The 24633-nt window shown below is 37.8% G+C and overlaps 1 protein-coding gene across 1 annotated transcript; it reads right to left on the reverse strand.

Annotated features, from left to right (window-relative positions):
• Window positions 1-9327: 9327 nt before the first annotated feature.
• On the reverse strand, window positions 9328-24549 carry lrguk (leucine-rich repeats and guanylate kinase domain containing). Its single transcript, XM_079398935.1, has 20 exons — window positions 24314-24549; window positions 24087-24188; window positions 22775-22856; window positions 22408-22508; window positions 22052-22133; window positions 20795-20919; window positions 18708-18851; window positions 18293-18373; window positions 18122-18208; window positions 17723-17829; window positions 17345-17464; window positions 16549-16645; window positions 15591-15704; window positions 15275-15476; window positions 14815-14931; window positions 14255-14373; window positions 14021-14109; window positions 13219-13335; window positions 9833-9981; window positions 9328-9630 (listed from the first exon to the last, which is right to left on the reverse strand). Exons 1-20 carry the CDS (start codon window positions 24344-24346, stop codon window positions 9467-9469), a joined length of 2232 nt encoding a protein of 743 aa, XP_079255061.1. The 5' UTR covers window positions 24347-24549; the 3' UTR covers window positions 9328-9466.
• Window positions 24550-24633: the final 84 nt, after the last annotated feature.

Here is a 24633-nt window from a genome sequence, read left to right on the forward strand (position 1 = left end):
AAGTGCTGCTGTGTAAAAAACACAAAACAATATAATGTAAATATATCAACAAAATGTAAAACTTTTTACATTATATTGTGGATAAAATACTACAGCCATCAGTAGGACCATAAAAGAACATTTGAAACCAAGAGTCGCTAGTGTTTGCACATGGTCCAGGCAGGTTAGGGTGCCTCTTTTGGACCTGATCCAGAAGCCCATCCTTTCCATAAGGCAAAGAGAGTCTGATGAATTTCAGAAAGTAAGCCAAACACACACTGATAAGACTGAGTAAGAGTCCACACTTTAAAGCTTTTATGTTAAAGTCCACACTTTACAGCTTTCTGCCTATATTTACAATTAAATCGCATATCCACACATACACACGTTCCAGTCTGCAAGCTGCTGACTCTCAGACAGTCAGATGCCTAATGAGGCCAGTCTTTGAACTCAGGTTTGATTTATGCTTTACTGAATATCAAATCCACGCACACATTTATTGTAACAGGAATGCAGCCCTCTGTCAAATTCACTCAGGCAATGAGTAGAAAACCACAAGCAGAGACAAGCCCTAGATTCCCCCACAGCCACAGCCAAATCCAGTGTCTTGTCCCTACATACGAAAGCAAACATACACTCATAGATACTAAATCTACTACACTGATAGACTTACTTTAACTGTCTCCACATGCAGTGATAAAGAACATAAGGGCACAGGGATGCACAATAAGGATGACCCAATGGATGGATGGATGGATGGATGGATGGATGGATGGATGGATGGATGGATGGATGGATGGATGGATGGATGGATGGATGGATGGATGGATGGATGGATGGATGGATGGATGGATGGATGGATGGATGGATGGATGGATGGATGGATGGATGGATGGATGGATGGATGGATGGATGGATGGATGGATGGATGGATGGATGGATGGATGGATGGATGGATGGATGGATGGATGGATGGATGGATGGATGGATGGATGGATGGATGGATGGATGGATGGATGGATGGATGGATGGATGGATGGATGGATGGATGGATGGATGGATGGATGGATGGATGGATGGATGGATGGATGGATGGATGGATGGATGGATGGATGGATGGATGGATGGATGGATGGATGGATGGATGGATGGATGGATGGATGGATAGATAGATAGATAGATAGATAGATAGATAGATAGATAGATAGATAGATAGATAGATAATTACTAGCGATTATTAAACGAATTCTAAACACTTTAATTTCTCCAATAAAGTGACTATAATCGTAGGTAAGAGTTGGTGTCTGTTTCACAGTGCGAGATTCAGTCTCCATATGGTTTACCGATGCACACATGGCCAGATCCACACCGCCAACACACCCCTCGACCTGGAAATGACTGCAAATCCCACGTCTCTTTAGCTTCTGAAAAGAGGAGGAGTAATGAGGAAAACAATGGACAAGGGGAGAGAGAGAGAGAGGATGGACCTTAAAAGTCATAATGCAGAGTTACAGATGAAAGAGAGCAGAAATTGGTGTAACAGAAGAAGTCACTGATGGCATAACCAGCTGCTGGGAGATGAGTGTATGAGGTGCTCAGACACAAACAGAGACCTGAGGAATGCTTAGAAGACGGCTTAAAGGAAACTCTTCGTGGCCCGGTGTGACCAAGCTTGGACAATGTTCAGTGAGGTAGATTTAGCAAGGAGTGATCTTACAGTACAAAAGCAGGTTACAGTATGAAATCAGATCTGTTTGTGCAGACAATGTTGTCAATATCCAGCACATCAACAGTACATTGGTTGATATAGTGATTATTTCAGTGTCAGCACAACAACAAGAGAAGTGAACCCATGTGGCACATCAGAAGTGTAAGAAATTTTTCGAATAATTACAAAGAAATGGCAAGTAACAAACTAAATTAAATGTGAAATTTTGAAAAACCTAAATAGCATTTTCTTATAAAATGTACTCTAATAATCAGTTTTATTAACAACTAAGAACATTCAGATCTAATGAATGCCACAAGTGAGTGTAAATGAGTAAATTCAGACACAGTTGCAGAAACTTCTGTGCATCACAACCATCCTAAAAAACTACTTGAAATTTGACTTGAAATGTCACCAGAATAGAAATATTCATGATTCTGCTTAACTAAAAATACAAAATTATGCTAGACACTTATTAACGCACAATTGGTTACAACAGTATGCTTGCACTCTGTCCCTGACTACATATATTTAAAGAAAAAAATAGTATTTTATTATTTATTTATTAATTATAATTATTAAACATGAAAGCTCAAATGTGTGACCTTCTGGGGTTACCAAATTTGATGCTAAATTAAATGTCTAAACCTTAATTTTGTGTAAACTACAATACACATCACTATCCATGTTGCATATTGGTGCATTTTTGTTTTGCAATATTTTGTGGTACAATATTGTTACACCCCTGTATTAAAATAGATATAGTTTATATTGTGCTAGCAATGATGGTTTCAACTTATGTCTGTTTTAGCCTTTAAGTCAATGTAAAAATACTACTATATAATTACTGCTTTAACACTAATTTAGCAGCCATTTCTGAGTGTTGATATGTCAAAGTAGTTTCACATGCCAGCCGTTCCTGTGATACTTGAGTTATATCTCAACTATGTATGAAGTTACTTAACTCCTTCCTGTTCATCAATCATCAAAAGCCCAGTAATCAACAATCACATCCCTACTATTAACAGAAGCCATAATCACCCAAACAACTATAAACCTGTGCAGCCATCAGCCCTATTCGTTCAAAGGAATGTAAACAGTGTGTATGGAGAGGAATGTCAAATGTCACTTATCTGTGTGTCTGCAGGGCCGGTGCCACAAAGAACTTGTGTTTGTCATGCTGAGGCCCGTGGAGTCACATCTGGGTCTCCGAATGTGGTTTGGGCCTGAGGGATGCTGTACAGTAGAGATTACATAAGATTTGAGTAATGCAAATATAGAATTATATGGAACGTTTTTCTTTTGTGGTTATTTTCATTGAACTGCAGTTAGAATACTGGAAAAATAAAGCTTTGCTTTTCTGTGCACGAGAATTTATTATAACTGTACTCAAAGTAAAATTTATTGACGTCCATGTGCTCTTGATATACAAACCCACAACTTGAAGCCAGAGTGCAGAAGATCTGGATAGGCATGCTGGGCATTTTAGTTGCCTGATTCCACATTTGCTTGTGCTTAGAGGGCATCGGGAGCCGAGAAACGGCAATCCTGGCTGCAGCATCAAAGGGTGATAAATAAACCTGTTAAACAAGCCTGATAACATCCGCAGAGCTGCTCTCCATCACACATTAAATGCTGCATTTAAAAACCGGCACTGCATTTATGAGCCGTGGTAAAGCCTTTGCCCAGGATAAAGGAGAAGGCTTGGGCCAGCTGGCATCCTGCTCTTCAGGAGATCTGCTGTGGGTTAGTGCACAGGACAGATGCAAACACAGACAGGAGGAGTGAATGAGAGAGACAGGGGAACAATAAACTTCATCTGAAGCTTTCTTTGTTCTGATTCATTGTGAAAGGAAAATGGTACTTTCCATAAATATGCTACAAATTAGGGCCAGAAACTGAGGTGAACTGAACAGTGTGTGCGTGGGAGAGAGGGAGAGTATCCCCTAATTAAAAGTATCAGAAATTGTCCATCAGCATGAGCATAAGAAAATAATTTTTTTATGAAGGTGCTTATCCTTCAGAAATTGTTCATTGTCAGCCTCAGGAGGTCAAAATACATTGGTTCACAATTTCTGTGTTTTAATAAACATTAATTTCTTTACATGATGTAAACAATTTAATAAACATTCATTTATTTACATACTGTAAACAGTTTATTTAATAAACATTAAATACATATTAAAAATAAAATAAAATGAAATAAAAAATATTGTTTAAAATAAAATAATAAATAAATAAAATACCTAGAATGGGTAAAATGGTATATAACATGATTTAACAAACATTGTTAAATATAAATAATCTACTAATCTAATACAAATTAAACATAAATAAGTTAAAATAAAAAACAATGTATAAAATAAAATAATAAATAAATAAAATACCCACAAAGGGTAAAATGGTAACATGATTTAATAAACATTAAACACAAATAATCTAATGAAAAAAAAAAAAAAAAAAAAGAATATATATATATATATATTTTTTACATAATAGGCAGAAATATTAAGTTCTGTTTTATAATGTTACCAGCACCATGTTACCCTTTCTGGGTGTTTATATATATATACACACACACATACATATATATATATATATATATATATATATATATATATATATATATATATATATATATATATATATATATACATATATATATATATATATATATATATATATATATATATATATATATATATATATATAATGTTACCAGTACCATGTTACCCTTTCTGGGTGTTTATATAAACATATACTGTATATACAAACATCCAGAAAGGGTAACATGGTACTGGTAATATTATAAAACAGAACATAATAGCCAGAAATATGGTTGCATGTAACAAATTTAAGCAAGTAACATGGCTAGGCTACACTTCTGGTAATTAAAATTGGTTAATAGATAAAAAAAAAATCATTTTATAGCACTGCATGAATTTACAGTAATTGCATAATACATACGTAATAGCTTATTAAACATATCTAATATAAAATAGAATCAATAGCAATTAGTGCTGCCAAAATAAAAGTTTTTGTTTACATAATATATGAGCGTGTACTGTGTATATTTATACTGTATATATAAATACAAACACGTACATGTATATAATTAAGAAACATATGTTCTTTATATATTAAATATATAATATAAAATATAATAATATAAATATATAAATGCATAAACATGCAAATATTTTCAAAATATATACTGTATGTGTGTATTTATATATACATAATAAATAAACAGTACATATACACATGTAAACAAAAACTTTTATTTTGGAAGCAATTAATCGTTTGACAGCACTAACAGCTATATAAAACATGTAATGTGTGCCTCTAATTCTAAAAAGAACAAAGTGTAATGTATTTAGAGAGAGTGCCAACATGCCACTGTTAAAGTTCAAGCATTGTCAGTAACTATATACTGGAAACTCATTCTATTCACAGCTGTGAGATTATGTGACAATTAAGTCAGGCTGACTTCAGTTATGCTGCTTTCTTTAAACAAGCATTTTAACAAGTCTCAAAACTTTTATAATTTGTCTGACAATGCAAAAGGGAGATAAAGAACAAGAAACTGTGGGAAAGTGAGTATCGCCTAATTAAAAGTATCAGAAATCTTCCTCCATCAGCATGAGGGGGAATTAATGTGGGGCTGTTGGCACATGAAGTCAATGCTTCAGGCTTCCTGTCTCCAAACAGCCAAACAGGAGGTGCATTGCAGAGAGCCAGTTGCCTTGGTAACAACAACGGAGATGCATGGATTCCAAGCAGAAGCGCTAGTAAATTCTCAGGGGTGAAGCTAACTACACCTTTAAAGATTAAATGTTGACTCAACACAACAGCAAAGCCAACTTACAGAAGCTTACATTAGAAGTAACTACAAGATTCACCTTCACCTTACAAAATAGATTCTTACACTATAAATAAGAATTTATGTCAGTGATGTGCTTCAAAATCTGATGTAAGCAAAATCACTTTAAAGCACGGGAAACTTGAGTCTGAATGAGAGGCGGAGAGTCCATCCTACTGTAAAAGAACTGAATTTACCATTAGTTATCTACAGCCTTAGATGGAATATACAGACATTTTTATGCATTGTCTTCGCTGATTTAGGAAGAAAATCTGCAGAATGGATTTTAGAAATGAAAATACTTTACTAAACAGACCTAAATGTATTAGAAAATGACACTTTATTTCACAGTGTGCTTATTACACATTACATATACTAGTTTTAATAGTAAAATATGCATAATTACATAAAACTAACCTTAAATCAAACCCTTATCCTTGCCATAACCTTATAGTAAGTACATGTTATTCATTAATATTACTCAATACTTAAATGTATAATTAGACTGTAACAAGGACACCTACCAAAACTAATTGGCTACTGAAAGCATAATTAATTAGACAAATCAGACAAAATATTAATAAGCATGGTATATTTATGAATGTACTTCTAAGTCTGCGAACACAAATGCATGTCTTGATATAAAATTAAAATCATTCTTTGATTAAAGTTAGATATAAGTTGGATGTCTGGTGCTCGCCTAGTTTACTTGCATAAGCAGTCAAAGCCACATGGAAACAGCATTAATCATTGCAAGTTCTCACATATTTTTGTAAAACCCTAACATTAAAGTTTTAACTACACACTCATATTAACAGATTGCTTATTGAACTGTTATATAAAAGCAAGTCTGATTATGTTCAGTACAACAACACTTTTACTCATACAGTATGATATTGCTTAAATATACTTCTAATAGCAGAATGGAGTATATAGTGCAGATGAAGATTTAGAAATAGTTCCTATTTATAATCCACGACCTCTATTCTGTGACCAGGAAATCACAGGCCTAAACTTCAATTTAACAATGTAGTGTATCAAGAGCAGTCACAGCTGTGGCTCCGTAGGCCTGAGCTGACAAACAGCTTTTGCAGCTATGAGGATAAAATACAACAGCTCTACTATGATTTAGCCTCTCTCATTTGTCTCTGTGCGGAAAAGATGATTTATGCTGGTTTCTTTGTCTCCCAGCCCTGCTCTGGATAATATAATGTGGACAGGTTTGTCCTTCTGTGAGATATGATCTTGGTTTTCAGAGGCCAGGTTATGGAGATATGTCCGGAGATGAAAGAAGAGAAGGGGATTATGAGTCAGGTTGTCATGATTATGATTGAATCTCTGTGATTTTATGTAAGTGTGTCAGCACTGACTGATAGGTTACCTCTTCATTCTTAAAATAAAAGGTTCTGTTTTTTAGTATGCCATCATTAAAAGTCATTTTCATGGAATATTTTAAGTTCTCACTCACTCACTCACTCACTCACTCACAAATAAAAATAAAAAAACTATTACAATTGTATTTCTGGCAAAACAAAAAAATATTTTAAGTCAAAAAGTTTAATGTTTATACCTTTACACCTTAAGCAAGTGTATTTTTATGATTATGTATGATTATGATTACGTTATATGATACATGACATGCAGGGGAAAAAATTGTCATGATTTGATTAATAAATAAATTAAAATAATTAAAATAAAGGAATGAATTAGTGGCCAAGAATGAACTAAAATTATTAATTTGAAAACAAATGAATAAAACATGGCGACAAATTAATAAATTCTTCAGGAATTAATTCTTAAGTCATGGCTATGATATCTATTTTTTTTTATCCCATGTCATGTCATGTCCATTTGACCAAGTCATTCCCTCATTCATGTAGGAATAATTTCACGATATTGAGGTCAGAAGGATTCGAGTACTTTCACACTGAATCCAAATGTTGATATCTTTACATTTCTTAAAGGCTGTGGCTGATAAACATAGTGTTGCATATAGTGCAGCATTAGGAGCGTGAGATCTAGATGAGAGTGATAAGATTAAAGTGTGAAGACTGTCTCTGTAAGTAGGTTATGCCGGAGGGTTCGCACAACCGTCTTGTCTGAAACCGCCTCTGAATTATGAGATCATTGCAACATCTGCCGGTTAGAGGGACTGACGCTGATGGACGGCCAGGTGTGTGTGTACTTACTGTACAGATACACACACAGGCTCACTTCACGCTGATGACAAATGAAAGCGGAAATGAAATGCAACTTGTGTCATGAGATACCCAAATAGCTGTCTCAATCTATTTACTCAGTTTGTGTGTCAGATTGAGCCATAAATTACATTTATTACAAGGAGACTCTCTCCAATCGCTTCAGCTGCTCATTTGTGGTCAGGAATGAGCCACAGAAGATCATTGAGTTACACATACCCCCGGTTTCACAGACAAGGCTTAAGCCTAGTCCTAGACTAAAATGTAAATCTGAGCTGTTTCAACTAAAAGAAACTCTCACTGACTGATCTTAAAACATGCCAGTGCCTTTGTTTTGTCTTAAGATGCACACCAGTAATGTTTTTTTCTAAGGCATGTTTATAAAAATTACTTAAATGTCCTAATTGAACCATGGCTTAATCCTGGCTTAGTCTAAACCCTGTCTGTGAAACCGGGCCATAGATTACAAGTTCATGTTACATATGGGCTATATTATGTTAACATAATTCTGATTATTTATGCTAACATGTTCTATAATCTATTGGGGCCCAGTACAGTGCACAACACAACAAAATCTCCACAACAGAACGAAATCACCACAACAAAATACATTGGACTAATTTAATTGTTTTGTGCTAATTCTGTTGTGTTGTGCTAATTTTGTTGTGTTGTGGCTTGTTTCTGTTGTGTTGCGACTTGTTTCTGTTGTGTTGTGCTAATTTAGTTATGTTGTGGCTTGTTTCTGTTGTGTTGCGACTTGTTTCTGCTGTGTTGTGCTAATTTAGTTATGTTGTGGCTTGTTTCTGTTGTGTTGCGACTTGTTTCTGCTGTGTTGTGCTAATTTAGTTATGTTGTGGCTTGTTTCTGTTGTGTTGCGACTTGTTTCTGTTGTGTTGTGCTAATTTAGTTATGTTGTGGCTTGTTTCTGTTGTGTTGCGACTTGTTTCTGTTGTGTTGTGCTAATTTAGTTATGTTGTGGCTTGTTTCTGTTGTGTTGCGACTTGTTTCTGCTGTGTTGTGCTAATTTAGTTATGTTGTGGCTTGTTTCTGTTGTGTTGCGACTTGTTGCTCTTGTGTTGCGACTTGTTTCCGTTGCAATAAATTCGTTTCACTTGCAATAAATTCTAAAGTTTAGGGTAAGATTTTTAAAATGATACTGAAATAGTACCAAATAAAATACCAACCAAACTGTAATTTATTCCTGTGTTGGCAAAGCTGCAGTCTTCAGTGTCACATGATCCTTCAGAAATCTGCTGATTTGGATTTTTCTTACTACTATTATTATTTTTGTAAAAACTTTTTCGACCCCAAACTTTAACGTTATCTCAAAGTAATTATTCTGTAACATGAACATTGTAATGTAAAGTGTGACCTCCATTACACACCTTCTTGCCTCACTTCTGGTGTCCAGGGATTTAAGAGCTTCGGGCCATTTCCAGAGCTTAGATCTGCTGATGACGGATAAGCCTTCAACCTCTCAGATCATTCACACTGGAGGACACAGATGAGAGATGGGAATCTCCATATTTTCCAATGACCTGGCCTGACGCTTTTGCCTCACAGCACTGAGCACAGCTGTTGCCTTCATAGTCATTTATTGAATGGCTGGCTTGAAGCTAAAGGGGTTAATTAAACTTAGTTCAAAACCTTTTTTTGCTGCTAACACTCACATGATGTGCTAATATCTCACTATCCCTCTCTAGCTCTTTGTCCTGTTAGTTACTGCTTTGAGACAGAATCATTGGTCTTCCTTCCAGATGGGATGGGCGGCAGGACTGGTTTAACATTGGCACCTGGACGGCCCGGGGAGGAGGGGAGTGTTGGGGAGACCCTCTCAGAGACCGAACAAGGAGCATCAGGGGTCAGACCAGAGTCCATGTGACCTGCGAAACATCAAACAGATATACATTATTCACATAAACTAGAATCGAACATGATCTCATGAGTAGGCCTAGGTATTCAAACAAATTTCTGAATAGATATGTACAATATTTATGTATGGGCAGCTTCTAAATTCTAAATGTATGTACAAACTAGATGCTAAAGTGTGCAACGTATGAACACAGAGAGGAAATTGTTCATCACCTCTAAGAGAGTCCTGGTCCTGCCCCAACATAGACATATCCAAAGGCTCTATGTTGGGGCCTGACCCAGTGTCTGATCTCTGGGCCGCTGAGAGCGCCCCTGCTGAGCTCCTCATGGACAGGCCAGAACTGGCACGAGATTCCTCAGAACTGAGACAGATTGAGGGAAAAGAGGAGAAAGAGAGAGATTAAGAAAAGTAAAAAGAAAGTTACAACATCAAACCAGCTTGCTGTCAGTGATCGGATTATGATCAATGATATGGACATAATAGAAACAATATATTTATATACTTCACTTTGTGTCTATTTAATACTTAATTTACCTGCCACAATAATGTAATGTCTCAAATTATATTAGATTTTTTTACAGTAAATATGGATGTAATTTCCAATTTTTTAATTGGTAAATTCGTCAGCATATCATCTACACTATAGTTCAAAAGTTTCAGCTTGGATTTTTTATATTTTTGAAAGAAGCCTCTTATGTTCACCAAGGCTGCATTTATTTAATTAAAAATACAGTAAAACCATACTATTGTGAAATATAACATTTTAAAATAACTTTTCTATTTTTGAAGATACAGTATCTCACAGAAGTGAGTAGACCCCTCACATTTTTGTAAATATTTTAATATATCTTTTCATGTGACAACACTGAAGAAATGACACTTTGCTACAATGTAAAGTAGTAAGTGTACAGCTTGTAACACTATAACAGTGTAAATTTGCTGTCCCCTCAAAATAACTCAACACACAGCCATTAATGTCTAAACCACTGGCCACAAAAGTGAGTACACCCCTAAGTGAAAATGTCCAAATTGGGCCCAATTAGCCCTTTTCTCTCCCTGGTGTCATGTGGCTCGTTAGTGTTACAAGGTCTCAGGTGTGAATGGGGAGCAGGTGTGTTAAATTTGGTGTTATCGCTCTCACTCTCTCATACTGGTCACTGGAAGTTCAACATGGCACCTCATGGCAAAGAACAAAATAATTGTTGCTCTACATAAAGATGGCGTAGGCTATAAGAAGTTGCCAAGACCCCGAAACTGAGCTGCAGCACGGTGGCCAAGACCATATAGCGGTTTAACAGGACAGGTTCCACTCAGAACAGACCTCGCCATGGTCGACCAAACAAGTTGAGTGCACATGCTCAGCATCATATCCAGAGGTTGTGTTTGGGAAATAGACGTATGAGTGCTGCCTGCATTGCTGCAGAGGTTGAAGGGGTGGAGGGTCAGCCTGTCAGTGCTCAGACCATACGTCGCACACTGTTATCAAATTGGTCTGCATGGCTGTCGTCCCAGAAGGAAGCCTCTTCTAAAGATGATGCACAAGAAAGCCTGCAAACTGTTTGCTGAGGACAAGCAGACTAAGGGCATGGATTACTGGAACTATGTCCTGTGGTCTGATGAGACCAAGATAAACTTATTTGTTTCAGATGGTCCAACCAGGTAAGGAGTACAAAGACAAGTGTGTCTTGCCTACAGTCAAGCATGGTGGTGGGAGTGTCATGGTCTGGGGCTGCATGAGTGCTGCTGGCACTGGGGAGCTACAGTTCATTGAGGGAACCATGAATGCCAACATGTACTGTGACATACTGAAGCAGAGCATGATCCGCAGGGCAGTATTCCAACATGATAACAACCCCAAACACACCTCCTCACTTGAAGGTAAAGGTGATGGACTGGCCAAGCATGTCTCCAGACCTAAACCCTATTGAGCATCTGTGTGGCATCCTCAAATAGAAGGTGGAGGAGTGCAAAGTCTCTAACATCCACCAGCTCTGTGATGTCGTCATGGAGGAGTGGAAGAGGACTCCATTGGCAACCTGTGAAGCTCTGGAGAACTCCATGCCCAAGAGGGTTAAGGCAGTGCTGGAAAATAATGGTGGCCACACAAAATATTGACACTTTGGGCCCAATTTGGACATTTTCACTTAGGGGTGTACTCACTTTTGTGGCCAGCGGTTTAGACATTAATGGCTGTGTGTTGAGTTATTTTGAGGGGACAGCAAATTTACACTGTTATTTTTATTTATTTTCTTTATTTTTATTTAGTTATTTAGCAGACGCTTTTATCCAAAGCGACTTACAAATGGTACTTACTGTTATACAAGCTGTACACTCACTACTTTACATTGTAGCAAAGTGCCATTTCTTCAGTGTTGTCACATGAAAAGATATAATAAAATATTTACAAAAATGTGAGGGGTGTACTCACTTCTGTGAGATACTGTATTTTAAATGTAATATTTTAGTCTTCAGTGTCACATCCTTCAAAATCAGTCTTATATGCTTTTCTAATAATCACTCTAATAATCATTTGATATTCTAATATCAAAAGGTCAGCATTTATTCAAAACAGAAATCTTTTGTAACATTGTCTTTAACGTAACTTTTGATTAATTTAACGAATCCTTGCTGAATAAAATTATTATTTTTTCTTTCAAAAAAATTATTACTGACCCAAACTTTTGAAGAGTAGTCTAATTAATTTGACTGTAAATTTGAATTAACATCCCAACAAAGTGCTTATTATAACACGATCCTCAATTCAGCCGAAAAGAAAATCCAAATAGCAACAAAAATATGGAAATGACTCATTCTCTATAGGACTCTGTTAAAACACACACACATCAGTGCTGAGTAAACAAATGTCTCAAGACACCCATTAAAAGAGGTTTTAATAAGTTTTGATTGGCATCGGATATTTTTCTCTTCACGGATATCCCATGATTCCACTGCCTGCATTTTCAATTGATTTCATAAGGAGCACAGTGAAATTCATAACTAGATTACAAAGAAACAAACTCTAAATGCATATTGCTTTTCCCCGGTGGATGAGAAACAAAAAGTCACTGTTTAACACAATTTGGACTAGCACATTAGTTTTGTAATTTTTTTTTCCTAGCTAATAAGCAAACGGTGGTGCACCGCACAGGCCGGGCAACTCTGTAAGTCTCTCAGGATTCCACTTAATGAGCTAAATTACAGTGTATTTAAATATCTTGGGGACATGCATATTTCACAGGAGTAGTCTTGTATTTCCTCGCCTGTTTAGAGTCCCCGAGCTCATACACGGGAGAGGCAAAAGCACCGACAGTCATAAATCTGCATTTACGTGCTCAAACACATACATCTTCCAGATGGCCTGGGGCATGTCAGCTACCTGAACGCTTTAACTTTGGGCTGGGAATGAAAACTTTGATATTTGAGCCTGGATGTGTGTAAAATGGAGATGGGGGTTATAAACATAAAGGGAGAGGCTACAAGATAAAACATGTCCCGGGGAAAGATGTACACAAGGAGAGGGCTTTGGGGAAAGGTTAATTGTTTTGCCGCTCTGAGGTCAGAGGTCAGAGGTGAAAATGTCAAGGTGTGTGTGGCATACCTGCTGTCCTCATCGGGGTCAGGAGCGCTGAGGCCAACAGGACGCATTGGGGAGGAATTGGGGCCGGGTGGGGGCCGGGACTGAGAGGCTAATGATGATGGAGCTGTGAGTGCACTTCTGTGACACACACACAAACAGTATCAGTAAAGCACTATAAACACACACTCACCAGCCTGTGGTAGTGCTTTTTGCTGAGGAGACAAAATTTGGCCATTTTATACAAAAACACAATAGCTTGTTAGAACTCTAGGCCATTTAACTGTAGCTATGTAAAACTAAATACAGTAACAAAAAATTAATGACTAAATACAGTATTGAATTATCAAAAAAACAACAACATTGAAATTTGTCACTAGAACTGAAACATTAGTAAAAAACATTTCAACTTTAGTAAAAAACATTTCAACTTATTATTCAAGCAAGCTATTTCAAGTGTTTTAAACAAGTCTTCAAAGTGATCAAAAAAGAACACCATTTATTTGGAATATAAATTGTAATATAAATGTCTAATGTCATTTGAGCACCTTAATGCATCCTTGCTTACTGTCTCCAAACTTCTGAAAAGTTTGAAAAATAATTCTCTTTGAATTACTATTTGTGTGGTGTGCAGAGTTGCTGCTTATGAAAAACATTACAAATCCTTCACTTTTGAGGTTGTGTTTGAGTTAGCATGGTGGCTTAGAAGGTAGATGCCTCTGCAGACGCTAAGCCAATGTTTGGGGGTGGAACAGTGATCTTCTATCTCATTGTCAGTCACAGTCTTTGGGTGATCAAAGCTGCTAATCAGTCAAAGTTATGTTACCTCTGAAACAGCTCGGCATAAGCACCAGGACTCTTCCCGCTCAGAGCTTCTCGAATCAGCTGCTGGCGTCTGTGATTGGAAGCCATTTCCTGTAGTATTCACAGAAATATTGTGCTTGCATGACTGTGACTGTTCATTTAATTCCTATCTGCTATTCCTGGCCAAGACAGCTTCTGTGGATTATATCAAGCCAATACTCGTGTAAAAATAACAGAATCTATAACTCTGACTTACTGCAGGGGTCTGCTGAGGGGTCATCTGGGCCTGGATTTTGTTCTGGTAGTTTCTGCTGTAGGAGTCCATGAGGTCAGTGGCCTCTGTCGTGTTGGCTGCCAGTAACTCGCCAGTTGCGTCTACAACAGAGTTGTCGTTAGGGCACTCAGCCATCGTGAACAGATGTCTGCTGTGGCTGCAGCAGTGAAATGCCATAGCCACACACCGAGTACAACTATTTACAACTATATTCTTTATAATCCTGTCAAAGTGCCCCGCAGACAAACTGATTTCATGTAAAGGCCCCATGAAATCAAATTGGGAGTTTTGTGGCCTTTAGTTCAAGTCTGTTATTTTGTAGATGCTAACAAAATGTTAGTAAAAACTACAAATAAATACAATAAATAAATAAAGATAAAAAATCTGTCAAATCTGAAATAAAAAATACACACTTTAAATTTGAAAATAAATAATTGTAACTTTTCCGGCTATGAAATATCAGCAATGAAAAGAACATGGCGCTTGTCAAGCAATAATCATTGGGTCTTAGTGCATGGCAAAGTGTGACTGAGAAAGCTCACTCGTGGAGGTGTTGTCAGGTGTGACTGAGCTGCTGTCACCTCCTCCTCCATGCTCCTCTAGACCCAGGTACTCCTTCACTAACTGTTTTAAAGTCTGGTAGGCCTCAGCACGATCATCTGATGAGCACAATAGAAGGGAGGCATTTGAAGAAGCAATTGAGTTTCCATAAAAAAAAACTGAATAAATCTTTGAAAATGTCCTGTTCAGGCAGGTAAAAATTTGTTTCATTGTCACTTAAGGCTGGAATACACTACACAATTTTTGCCACGATTTTCCCCCAATTTACAGTCTGAACAAGTTCACACTAGTTGCTGAAAGTCAGAGCCAGTCTTCTTAAAAGTCATGTAGTGTATTCCAGCATTTAGAGTTGTCTTGCAATTCACAAAAGAAAATAAAAAGTATACTCCTATAGATATATAGACAGTAACTGACCTTAATGGGTTAATGAAAGTTTGTTACCACAAGGGATGATGTTGTCAAAGAAGCCAGGTGATTCTCTGTTGACTTTGGCATACAAATCAATACGAGACACGGCTGTTTCCATCTGAGCGTTGCTGTAGAATCCTCTTGCTTTCAGAAAGCAGACATAACTGTCAACAACAGTGGGGATCAGCAAGACGTAACGGGGCTCAAAATAAGAGTTCTTCAAACTATACACTCCCTGCATTGGAAACAACACACAAAAACGTCCAGCATAATTAACTGCTGTGGCATTTGACCCAGTTTTGTGCTTGTTCAACATGATGGAACATGTTTTCTCGATACCATATTGTACCTCTAGTTCCATATGCACACAGCAGGCAAGACCTTCGCGAGCCACACGCTCAATAGTTTCCCTCGACAGGCCATACCAATGTCCTCCGTACTGCATCGTCTGGACGAACTGACCCTGACAGTATGAGAATAAAACTGAAGAACACAGTAAATGGAACATGATGCCATAAAGCTCAAATTAATTTTCTGGATGGGCGGCCTCGTGGATGTTCGGCACAGATTCACTGCAGAATGACCTGAACTCTTGACCTTTGGGTTGCAAGGGAACATCGTTCTTTTCGCACAGACAAACCTTCGACCCCTGTGTTCAACTGCACCTGGGTCAATTTAGCCGCTGCAACGCCGAAGTCGCTCCCTGTCAAGCTTTTACTCACACAAAGCAATTCTCAAACACATGTTTTTACATCTCTGGTCAAGGTGGTTTTAAAACATGAGTACAAATCCCAAACGTGCGCTAATCCTTTACTCTATTTGCTTTCACAGGGCCAGAGAAAAGCACCAAGGAGCATTCACGTCTGTAGAATGCTGACACACACATCTGTGTTGGTGTGATATAGGTAGGGGAGGTTAGTCTGTAAAACTCGACTCTGTCTCTGCTCTGGAGGCATACGGTTAGAATCACACATCAAAAGGCTTCCTTTCAGCCTCTATCAATCAATAACATTGGACTTATATAGCAACACTTAAGAGCTAAACGAGATAGTGGCGGTGCAGACTAGGTGTGCGCTCTCTCAGAAGCACCTGAGGGGCCTGGGGAAAAAGAGAATCTAGGGCGAATTCTTTCCCCTCTTCACATTTTTGGCATGTCATTGCTTTATTGACCAATATGGCCCGGGGAAATCTGTTTCTGCAGATGAATGGGCATAAAACTGTAACACAAAAATCTAAATATGTAGGGTTATGAGTAAAATACTGCCAAACTAGATCCGAATATGATAAAAATCTGGACAGAGAATTACCATTTGAATCAAGTTCTGAAATTCTTCCTCGGTGACAAAGTGATAGTCGGATCCATCCTCTTCCCCATAATAGGGCCCCCTGGTGGTGTGGCAGGCACTAAAACAAACAAATCAATTAAAGAAACTAGGACTGCACTATTGAAATATATATTGAGATATGGCTTAGTATGATTATCATATTGCAAAGGCTGCAGTTTAGTTAAATAAATATGCTGAGTTTCACTCTGAAAACAGAGTGACAACAGCGCATATACATTATTTGCAGGCAAACTGCCAAAATAGTAAATGCTTGATGGTTTAACATTTGCTAATGAAAAAATTAAGACATATATAGTACTATAAAACGATTATAAACCATTAGAAACCATTTTACAATATTTTGTTATTTTACACTACAAAATATTTTTTAAATATATTTTATTCAGTATATTTATTTAATCATAATATTAATAATAATTTATTTTTGTGGTCATACTGAATGGGTCAAAAATAGTGCAAATTCAGCCTAAGACAAATCAAGCGAAAAGTTTTTCTGAATCATTAAGCCCCAAAAGGATGGTTCTCACACACACACACACACACACACACACAAAAAGAGTCCTCAGAAAAAAGTAAGCTTTTTAAAATTATTTTTATGCTTCATGCACACCCCAACAGAGTTTTAAGGAAATTACTGTATTTTTTCATATTGTAATACATATTGCAGAAAAACAAAATATTGTCATTTTTTACCAATAAAGTGCACATTTAATAATATTTTAGTGACTTTTATAATGCACTCCAAACTGCTACTTACCCATAAGCGAAATAGTCGCTGAATTCCTGGCACAGCTTATGGGCTAGTTCCCTCTTCCCACAGGCCTGCGGGCCAGTGAGGACCAACATGGGGTAGGGAGCATCCAGACTGGGGAGAGTACTTGTGGAATAACATGCGAAAATGCATATTAGCTAATGCTGTTGTTGTGAACCGTGCTATTGAACTTCCTGTGAGTTCAACCATGTAGTTTATAATGAACTGGGTGACTTGAACAGCCTCGCTACACAGCTCCAGATTCATTTTAGTTCAGACCTGAGCGCTGTGAGTGGTTTGAAGGGCTTTCTGCTTGAGGGAAGTGGCCTTTGTGGACTAGACAGACTCATAAAATGAAGAGGAAAGTGGATTGAAAAGTCGTACCTGTCAAAAATAACCTGAGGTTGCATGAGCTGGTAAACCAAGTGGGTCATGTGATCTCTCGCTGCGATCACCTCCAGAGGAGGGTCGTACTTGTTCACAGCAGACACCTGAAAAATGAAAGACAGGAATGGGACTCACTACTCAACCCTGACATAATCATTCAAATATGTGCTTGATTTTCTGAAAACTTTCAGAGCTTTCAAGTTACTTTCAAGTTCTTTTCTATTCAGTTCAGCCCTTGAACATTGAGCACTTCACTTCAACCAGGCAGAAAATGCTGTTCAAAATGTTTTCTTTTGTATGGAGCTTCCTCCATCTCAAAGCCATAAACAGCACTTCACTTTTTAGAAACTAAATATGTAAAGAAATCGTTCCCTCTACTCCAGATCACACAATCACCTTCTCCTCTGCAGTTACAGTGTGTTGATCCAGAATTATGAGGTGCTGAAGGAGGAATATCACAGCTAGTCTATAGTCATCCTGGTCCTGCAAGAAAGTATTTGGCATTAAGTATAAGGTGATGACATTAGGTCCAGTATTGTTGTTCTGAGATGTTTATGGTGCTATCACCTGCACTGGGTTTCTGAGGAGATTAATTTCTCTCAACAATATCAGGTCATGCAAATGTGCAGCCTCCTTTACCTCACTGATCTGATACATAAAGAACGAAAAAGATAATTATTTGTTAAGTGAAATATCTAGCCTGACGCCGCATATACACAGAACTTCAACAACTTTCCACTGGGGCAGAACCGTCAAAGGGAGATCTGTGTAACGTATTTACCACAGTTGATCAATTTCATAGAAGTACTTTAAGGCTATATATAAAGTACTAATTTCTGGCAGATTTTAGGCTTTTCTTATATTTTAGACGTTTCTAACCATTTTCACTTGGTTAAATTCCTTTTGGTGTGTTATGCTCTGAGGTATAACTTTAGAGCCATTTGCATAATATAATATGACAGGAATTTGACAGTTTCTTCACCAGATTGCTCTCAAGGTTGATGTTTCCCAGGAGATAGAGGTTCTGGAGACCCGAGAGGCTTTGAATCCGGTTACAGGACAAATCCAGATCCTGCAGGTTGCGTAGAGTCTGGAGATTCTCAATCTTCTGTATCACATTCCCCCTCTTAAAAAAACACATATATACAATTATCATTTCAATGAGGTAAAGAACAGTAAGTCAAAAGCTCTGCACATGATCTGCAGGGTCATGTGCCATTTCTGTCTGGCTGTGGCTGTGTGATTGACAGGTGAGCTCAGGTAATTCAAGGCTGATGGGTATGGACTGACAGGTGAACATCTGGTAAGATGTAGCGAGTGCATATCAATGAACGAGAGGCTTTGCGTACAGCCTACGCCCGTCTCATCTCACTTTCATAGCCCTTGAATTAGGTCTAAAATCAGGGTGCAATCGTTATGGTTGGGGTCAGGGTTATTATAGTTAACTGGAAACAAAAAGCATTAAAAAATGTTTGAAATACCCTGAAATAAAATGCAACAAACTAAAACTATAACAAAAGGCAAACTAAAACTGCAATAAAAGTTTATAAAAATTATACAGACATTTAAAAAACAATCATTTAAAAAAATGACAAAAGCACACAAAAAAATTACTAAAACTAAAATGAAATGAAAACAGAAAATACAAAAATAAAAACCAAGTCAATTCTTTTTTTTTTTAAACTATAACAATATCTCAGTGATGCTAAAATAACACTGGTCGGGATCTTGATCTTAATTGGAGTCAAATAAATTCAGCAAACAAACAAACAAAAATATGGTAAAAACAGCAACTCTTTAACATTAATACTTTTTTCCACAAATTACAAAAAATAAAATAAAATAAAACAGTATGCACATTCCACAACACATCAGAGTGTCAAGACTGTGCAGACATGCATCCCAGGTTAACCAGTATTTTTGGGAACTCTGGCAATGAAACGGGTCAAATTGACCCACAACCTAATGTGAGGGCCAAAAAGATTCCAGCTTCTAAAGCCTTGGCCTTATAATAACCCCATGCCTGACGCATGAACAGCAGGGAACGGCATCCACGAGGGGCTCTGGAAGCCCCAGAACCAAAGTGTGATGGGTGTGAGCGGAACAGGTTGACAGGCGCACGCTGTTCAGGGTCTCAGAAAAATGGTGGTGGTGGGGTGGGGGGGGGGGGGGGGGGTGGGGGGGGGGGGGGGGGGGGGACAGGTTCAGCGTGTGGGAGTGTGTTTTTTTTTTTTTTTGAACAGGGTCCAGTCTCTCTCACACCAGCAGCTTGGCCTCGTGGGACGTGGACACCAAAGGACGCGGCGCTGCTGACGATGAAGAATCTCTTTGATAAAGGACAGCATAAACATCCTTCAGCTGAGTGGCAAAGGTCTGGTGGCACGCTGGCCTGCCATATGGCGGGCTTCAACACCAGGCTTTGTTATATTTTCTGAAAAGGCTGGAGCTTAATCATGCATACGGTCTGAAAAATACACAGTTAGGGGATGGTTTGGGAAAAAAGAAAAACTGTCAGTGGTATCAAAATGGTACCAAAACAAGAGGCTGTAGTGTTGCCCACACGATCACAGATAGAAAGTGTGGTAACCTTTCTAAAAGTGTTGAAACAACAACATAATCTGGAAGAGGATGACAGGTGACGGGGAGATACTATGGGTGAGCAGAAAAATATGTCAACAGGTTTTGCGGGCTGACGTTAATTAATCCAACAGACTCATAAACACTTTGAGGAAAGACAGGAAAGAGCTCTCATTTCTACATTCCAGTTTCAAATTAAAATTAAGCATGATTACATTTATTTATCGCCCCATCACGAAGAGACATATTTTCCCAAACAGAAATGAACATTTTATAGTTACATATTCAATACCTGTCCTGCCGTACCACTGTTAATTTCTCACCTCAAAACACACATTAATTAATCTGCAAACCTGCTCTTAACAAGTAAATATTTCATGAAATACGTTCATATTTTATACTTCTCTGCACTTATTAATCATCAGGAATAAATTAGCTGTGTTAAATGGGTGTTGCTGTTATAAATGGTGAGTGTGTGTTTGTGTTTAGTACCAGGTAGAGCTTTCTGAGAGGCAGATGGTCCAGACCCCTAATGCGGGAGATGTTGTTATGGGCCAGGCTGAGGTGTGAGAGCCTTTTGCACTTTTCCAGCCCCCTGATGGCACTAAACGAATTATCTGAACAGCAAGGCACAGTCAAAGAATGTTTCATACATTCTATGTTCATTGTTGAATGTTTCAACAAATCAATAGTTTAAAGTCCACATGAATCAGCCAAGTTACTTTTATTAGACACCCTTAGCTATTAAAATTCTGGTAATTTTCTGTTTGGTTGATGTCACTGATCCCTATTTTTCTACCAGCATGCTCCATTTTGGTATGTGACACCCACTTTTGCCGCTACAATCGATTTCTAAAATCAATGGTGCGTTCCACTTGTACTCGGAAGTCTTGCCGGTAGGTAACACTTTAGTTTGGGGACCAATTCTCAATATTAACTTAAGTTTAAGTTTATTTGTTTACAGGGGCAATGCACATTAAGTGCACAATGCAGGGAAGTCGTGGCCTAATGGTTAGAGAGCTGGACTTGTAATCCAAAGGTTGCGGGTTCGAGTCTCCGGCCGGCAGGAATTGTAGGTGGGGGGAGTGAATGTCCAGCGCTCTCTCCACCCTCAATACCACGACTGAGGTGCCCTTGAGCAAGGCACCGAACCCCCAACTGCTCCCCGGGCGCCGCAGCATAAATGGCTGCCCACTGCTCCGGGTGTGTGTTCACGGTGTGTGTGTGTTCACTGCTGTGTGTGTGCACGTTGGATGGGTTAAATGCAGAGCACGAATTCCGAGTATGGGTCACCATACTTGGCTGAATGTCACTTCACTTCACTTAATTAACATAAATGTAAATGTGCCAGAATTAGCCAAAAAATCAATTTTTCATCTGTAGACCCTTGACAGAATGTTAAAAGGTCACCCTAAAAACAAAGACAAACTAACTATTAACTATAACTTGCCTCAATAAACTCCTAATTGTATTAATAGTTAGTAAGATAGTTGCTAAATTTAGGGTTTAAGTTAAGTTTAAGTTATCATCAACTGGTACTGCTAACAATGGAGGCATCCATCTCAGTTTTCCAACATTTGTACAAGAATGCAGTCAACTCAGATGTGATGTAATTCCCAGCTCTGACATCCGACTTCTGAGGTAAACATTTTTTTTCAGTTTGAATAGCCTGTTTTACTTGGAAATACAATAATGAAGTAAAATGAGCTGCGAACGATGTGTCATGCTTTGCAATCTTCAGAAGGATACAGTCAAGAATCAGTTTGGTCAAGGAGGAATATGCAGAAAGATCCTTCATTTCTGACATCTGGTTGTGTGAGAAATTTACCTCCTGTGGTAATAAAAAACAGTATGTCAAAGACAAAAATCAGTAAAAACCGCCCAAAAAGAAAAAATGCCGCAAAGAAAATTTTGAATCTTTTAAATTACAATAACGCTCATTAATTGAATAAAATGAATATATTTTTTGTTTTTAACTTTAAAAAAGGTAAAACACATCTAGCTTAAATGAACAGAAAAACATCTCTGAGACCCAATTTTTCATTCATAACATATTTGTACCTCACATAACATCACATTATCCCCTCTGTAGTGAATTGAATCACCTTGAGATTTTTTGGCGGCTGGAATCCAAAGAAATCGGTGAGTTGGTTGTGGGAAGCATCCAATATGATGAGGTGTGGCATGTGACTCACGCAGGATAGATCTACCAGTCACAAAACATTAGGCAGAAAGAGCAGGAGAAAGATGGATGACAAGCATCCGCACAGCTGAGATTATTTATCCCGCTACCAAGAAACCATGAAGGGCACGGATGAAAAAAAATCCAGCAAACATTTTCAACAAGAGGATATTAGAGCAAATATCTACATTAGTGGAAGACAAATATGAGAGGGTCTGAAACATGACTGTAAATTTCATTTCACCATATAGTTTTCTTGTAACACAAACACTAAACTGGTGTAAACCTACCTTTGATTTTATTGTAGGGAAGCTCTAGCTTTTGTAGATAGATGTAATTGCATAAAATGGAGACATTTTTCAAGTCTCGCCCCTGTGGCCAAACACAATCAGAAATTCAGTTAAGGTGCCAATAAAATGTCATCCGGTAAAACCCTGAAACTAGAGGAGAGTATGACGCTTTAGAAAAAGGATGTAAACTAATTTGGAGGCCACTTCTGTCTCTCTCTCTCTCTCTCCAGTGAAGTCATGCAACTAAACAATATCAGCGGTTCCGGAAAAATATATTAATATTCTACCCTGGAGCTCTGTCGTGTAAGCCTGGGAAATTTTATATGGAAAATATAAATTGTTGCATAGTGATGTAATGTGTATGTGTTTGTGGATCACACTGTGGAGAGCAAATGCTCTCACAAGGCCAGTAAAACCACTCACATTGTGGGGACCAGCCGACAGAAATCAGCTTAATAAACATACTAAATAACCACCAAACTACCAAAAACTTCTCTGTTAAGAAAAATCAATAACATAAATTAATATTTTTTACTATCAGGCATTTGAGGGGAAAAGAGGAATGATAAAAAATAAATGCAATCTGTAATTTTATCATTTGATTTCAGCTACTATTCAAAATGTTGCTCTAATGTTATAACAAATGTAACAATAGTATTACATCACTTGCTCACCAATGGATCCTCTGCAGTGAATGGGTGCCATCAGAATGAGAATCCAAACAGCTGATAAAAACATCAAAACAATCCACACAACTCCAGTCCATTAATTAACGTCTTTGTGAAGTGAAAGGCTGCCTGTTTGTAATAAACAAATCTATTATTATCAGCTGTTTGGACTCTCATTCTGACGGCACCCATTCACTGCAGAGGATCCACTGGTTAGCAAGCAATTGATGTAATGCTAAATTTCTCCAAGTCTAAACAAACTCATCTAAATCTTGGATGTAAATTTACAGCAGATTTTTTTTTTTGGGTGAACTTTTTGATCTTTGGTTATTACTGTATACGTCCAGTGACAAATATGGTCATGTGACTGTTTACAAAAGCCAAAATATACACAGTAAATCAAGACAGACTGGTCTTTCATTTACACCTGATAAGTGTGTAAAATACAGCATTCTTTTACACTATTTAAACTCAAAAGGAAATTTTGGTCAAATGGGTTAATGAATATGTAAAACGCATAACGCTTTGTGTGAGGGCTTTGTTTAATGGATAGAAAACATTAAATCAATATAAAAACAATACAAGTCTATAGAAATCCCACAGTAACACAAAAACAAATAGAAATGTGTGTGTGGATCACTCACTGGCACAGAGAGGCATAGGTAAGTGTGCTGGAGTCCGGTAGCTGACTGTCCCAGGACGGATAGGCATTTAAACACCTCGTCCTCCGTTAATTCACCATCATTCTTCATTTCATACAACAAAATAAAGTACGGAAACCACAACGATTGAAATATTGACTACACTGAGTGAAGTGTCTAAGAAAGCTATATCATATTATGAGTAAACAGTCATGTTTGAGGGCTGTTACCTCCATTGTTGTTGTGTGTATTGACTGTGTCATCTCTCTTCTGCTGCTGTCTCTATGGTCTCCAGTCTCCAGAGAGCAGCGCTTATTACTGGAGAAAGGTCCAGCTTAACACAAACGCCAAAGATTGATTATTTGACACCATTAACTACAAAAACAACTTCCCCCCCCCTAACTAGTCGCTAGTAAAAAAGGACTTTCTGTGAGAAGCTAAAATAACCTCGAGTTGCACGCGCATCGGTTGCCTGGTAACCAAACGTAAACTAAAGTAGCGCAAGCGTTGTGCACGCGCATGATACATTCTAACAATAGTCATGCCAATA

The sequence above is a fragment of the Barbus barbus genome (assembly GCF_936440315.1).
Source record: "Barbus barbus genome assembly, chromosome: 39".
Lineage (NCBI taxonomy): Eukaryota > Metazoa > Chordata > Actinopteri > Cypriniformes > Cyprinidae > Barbus > Barbus barbus.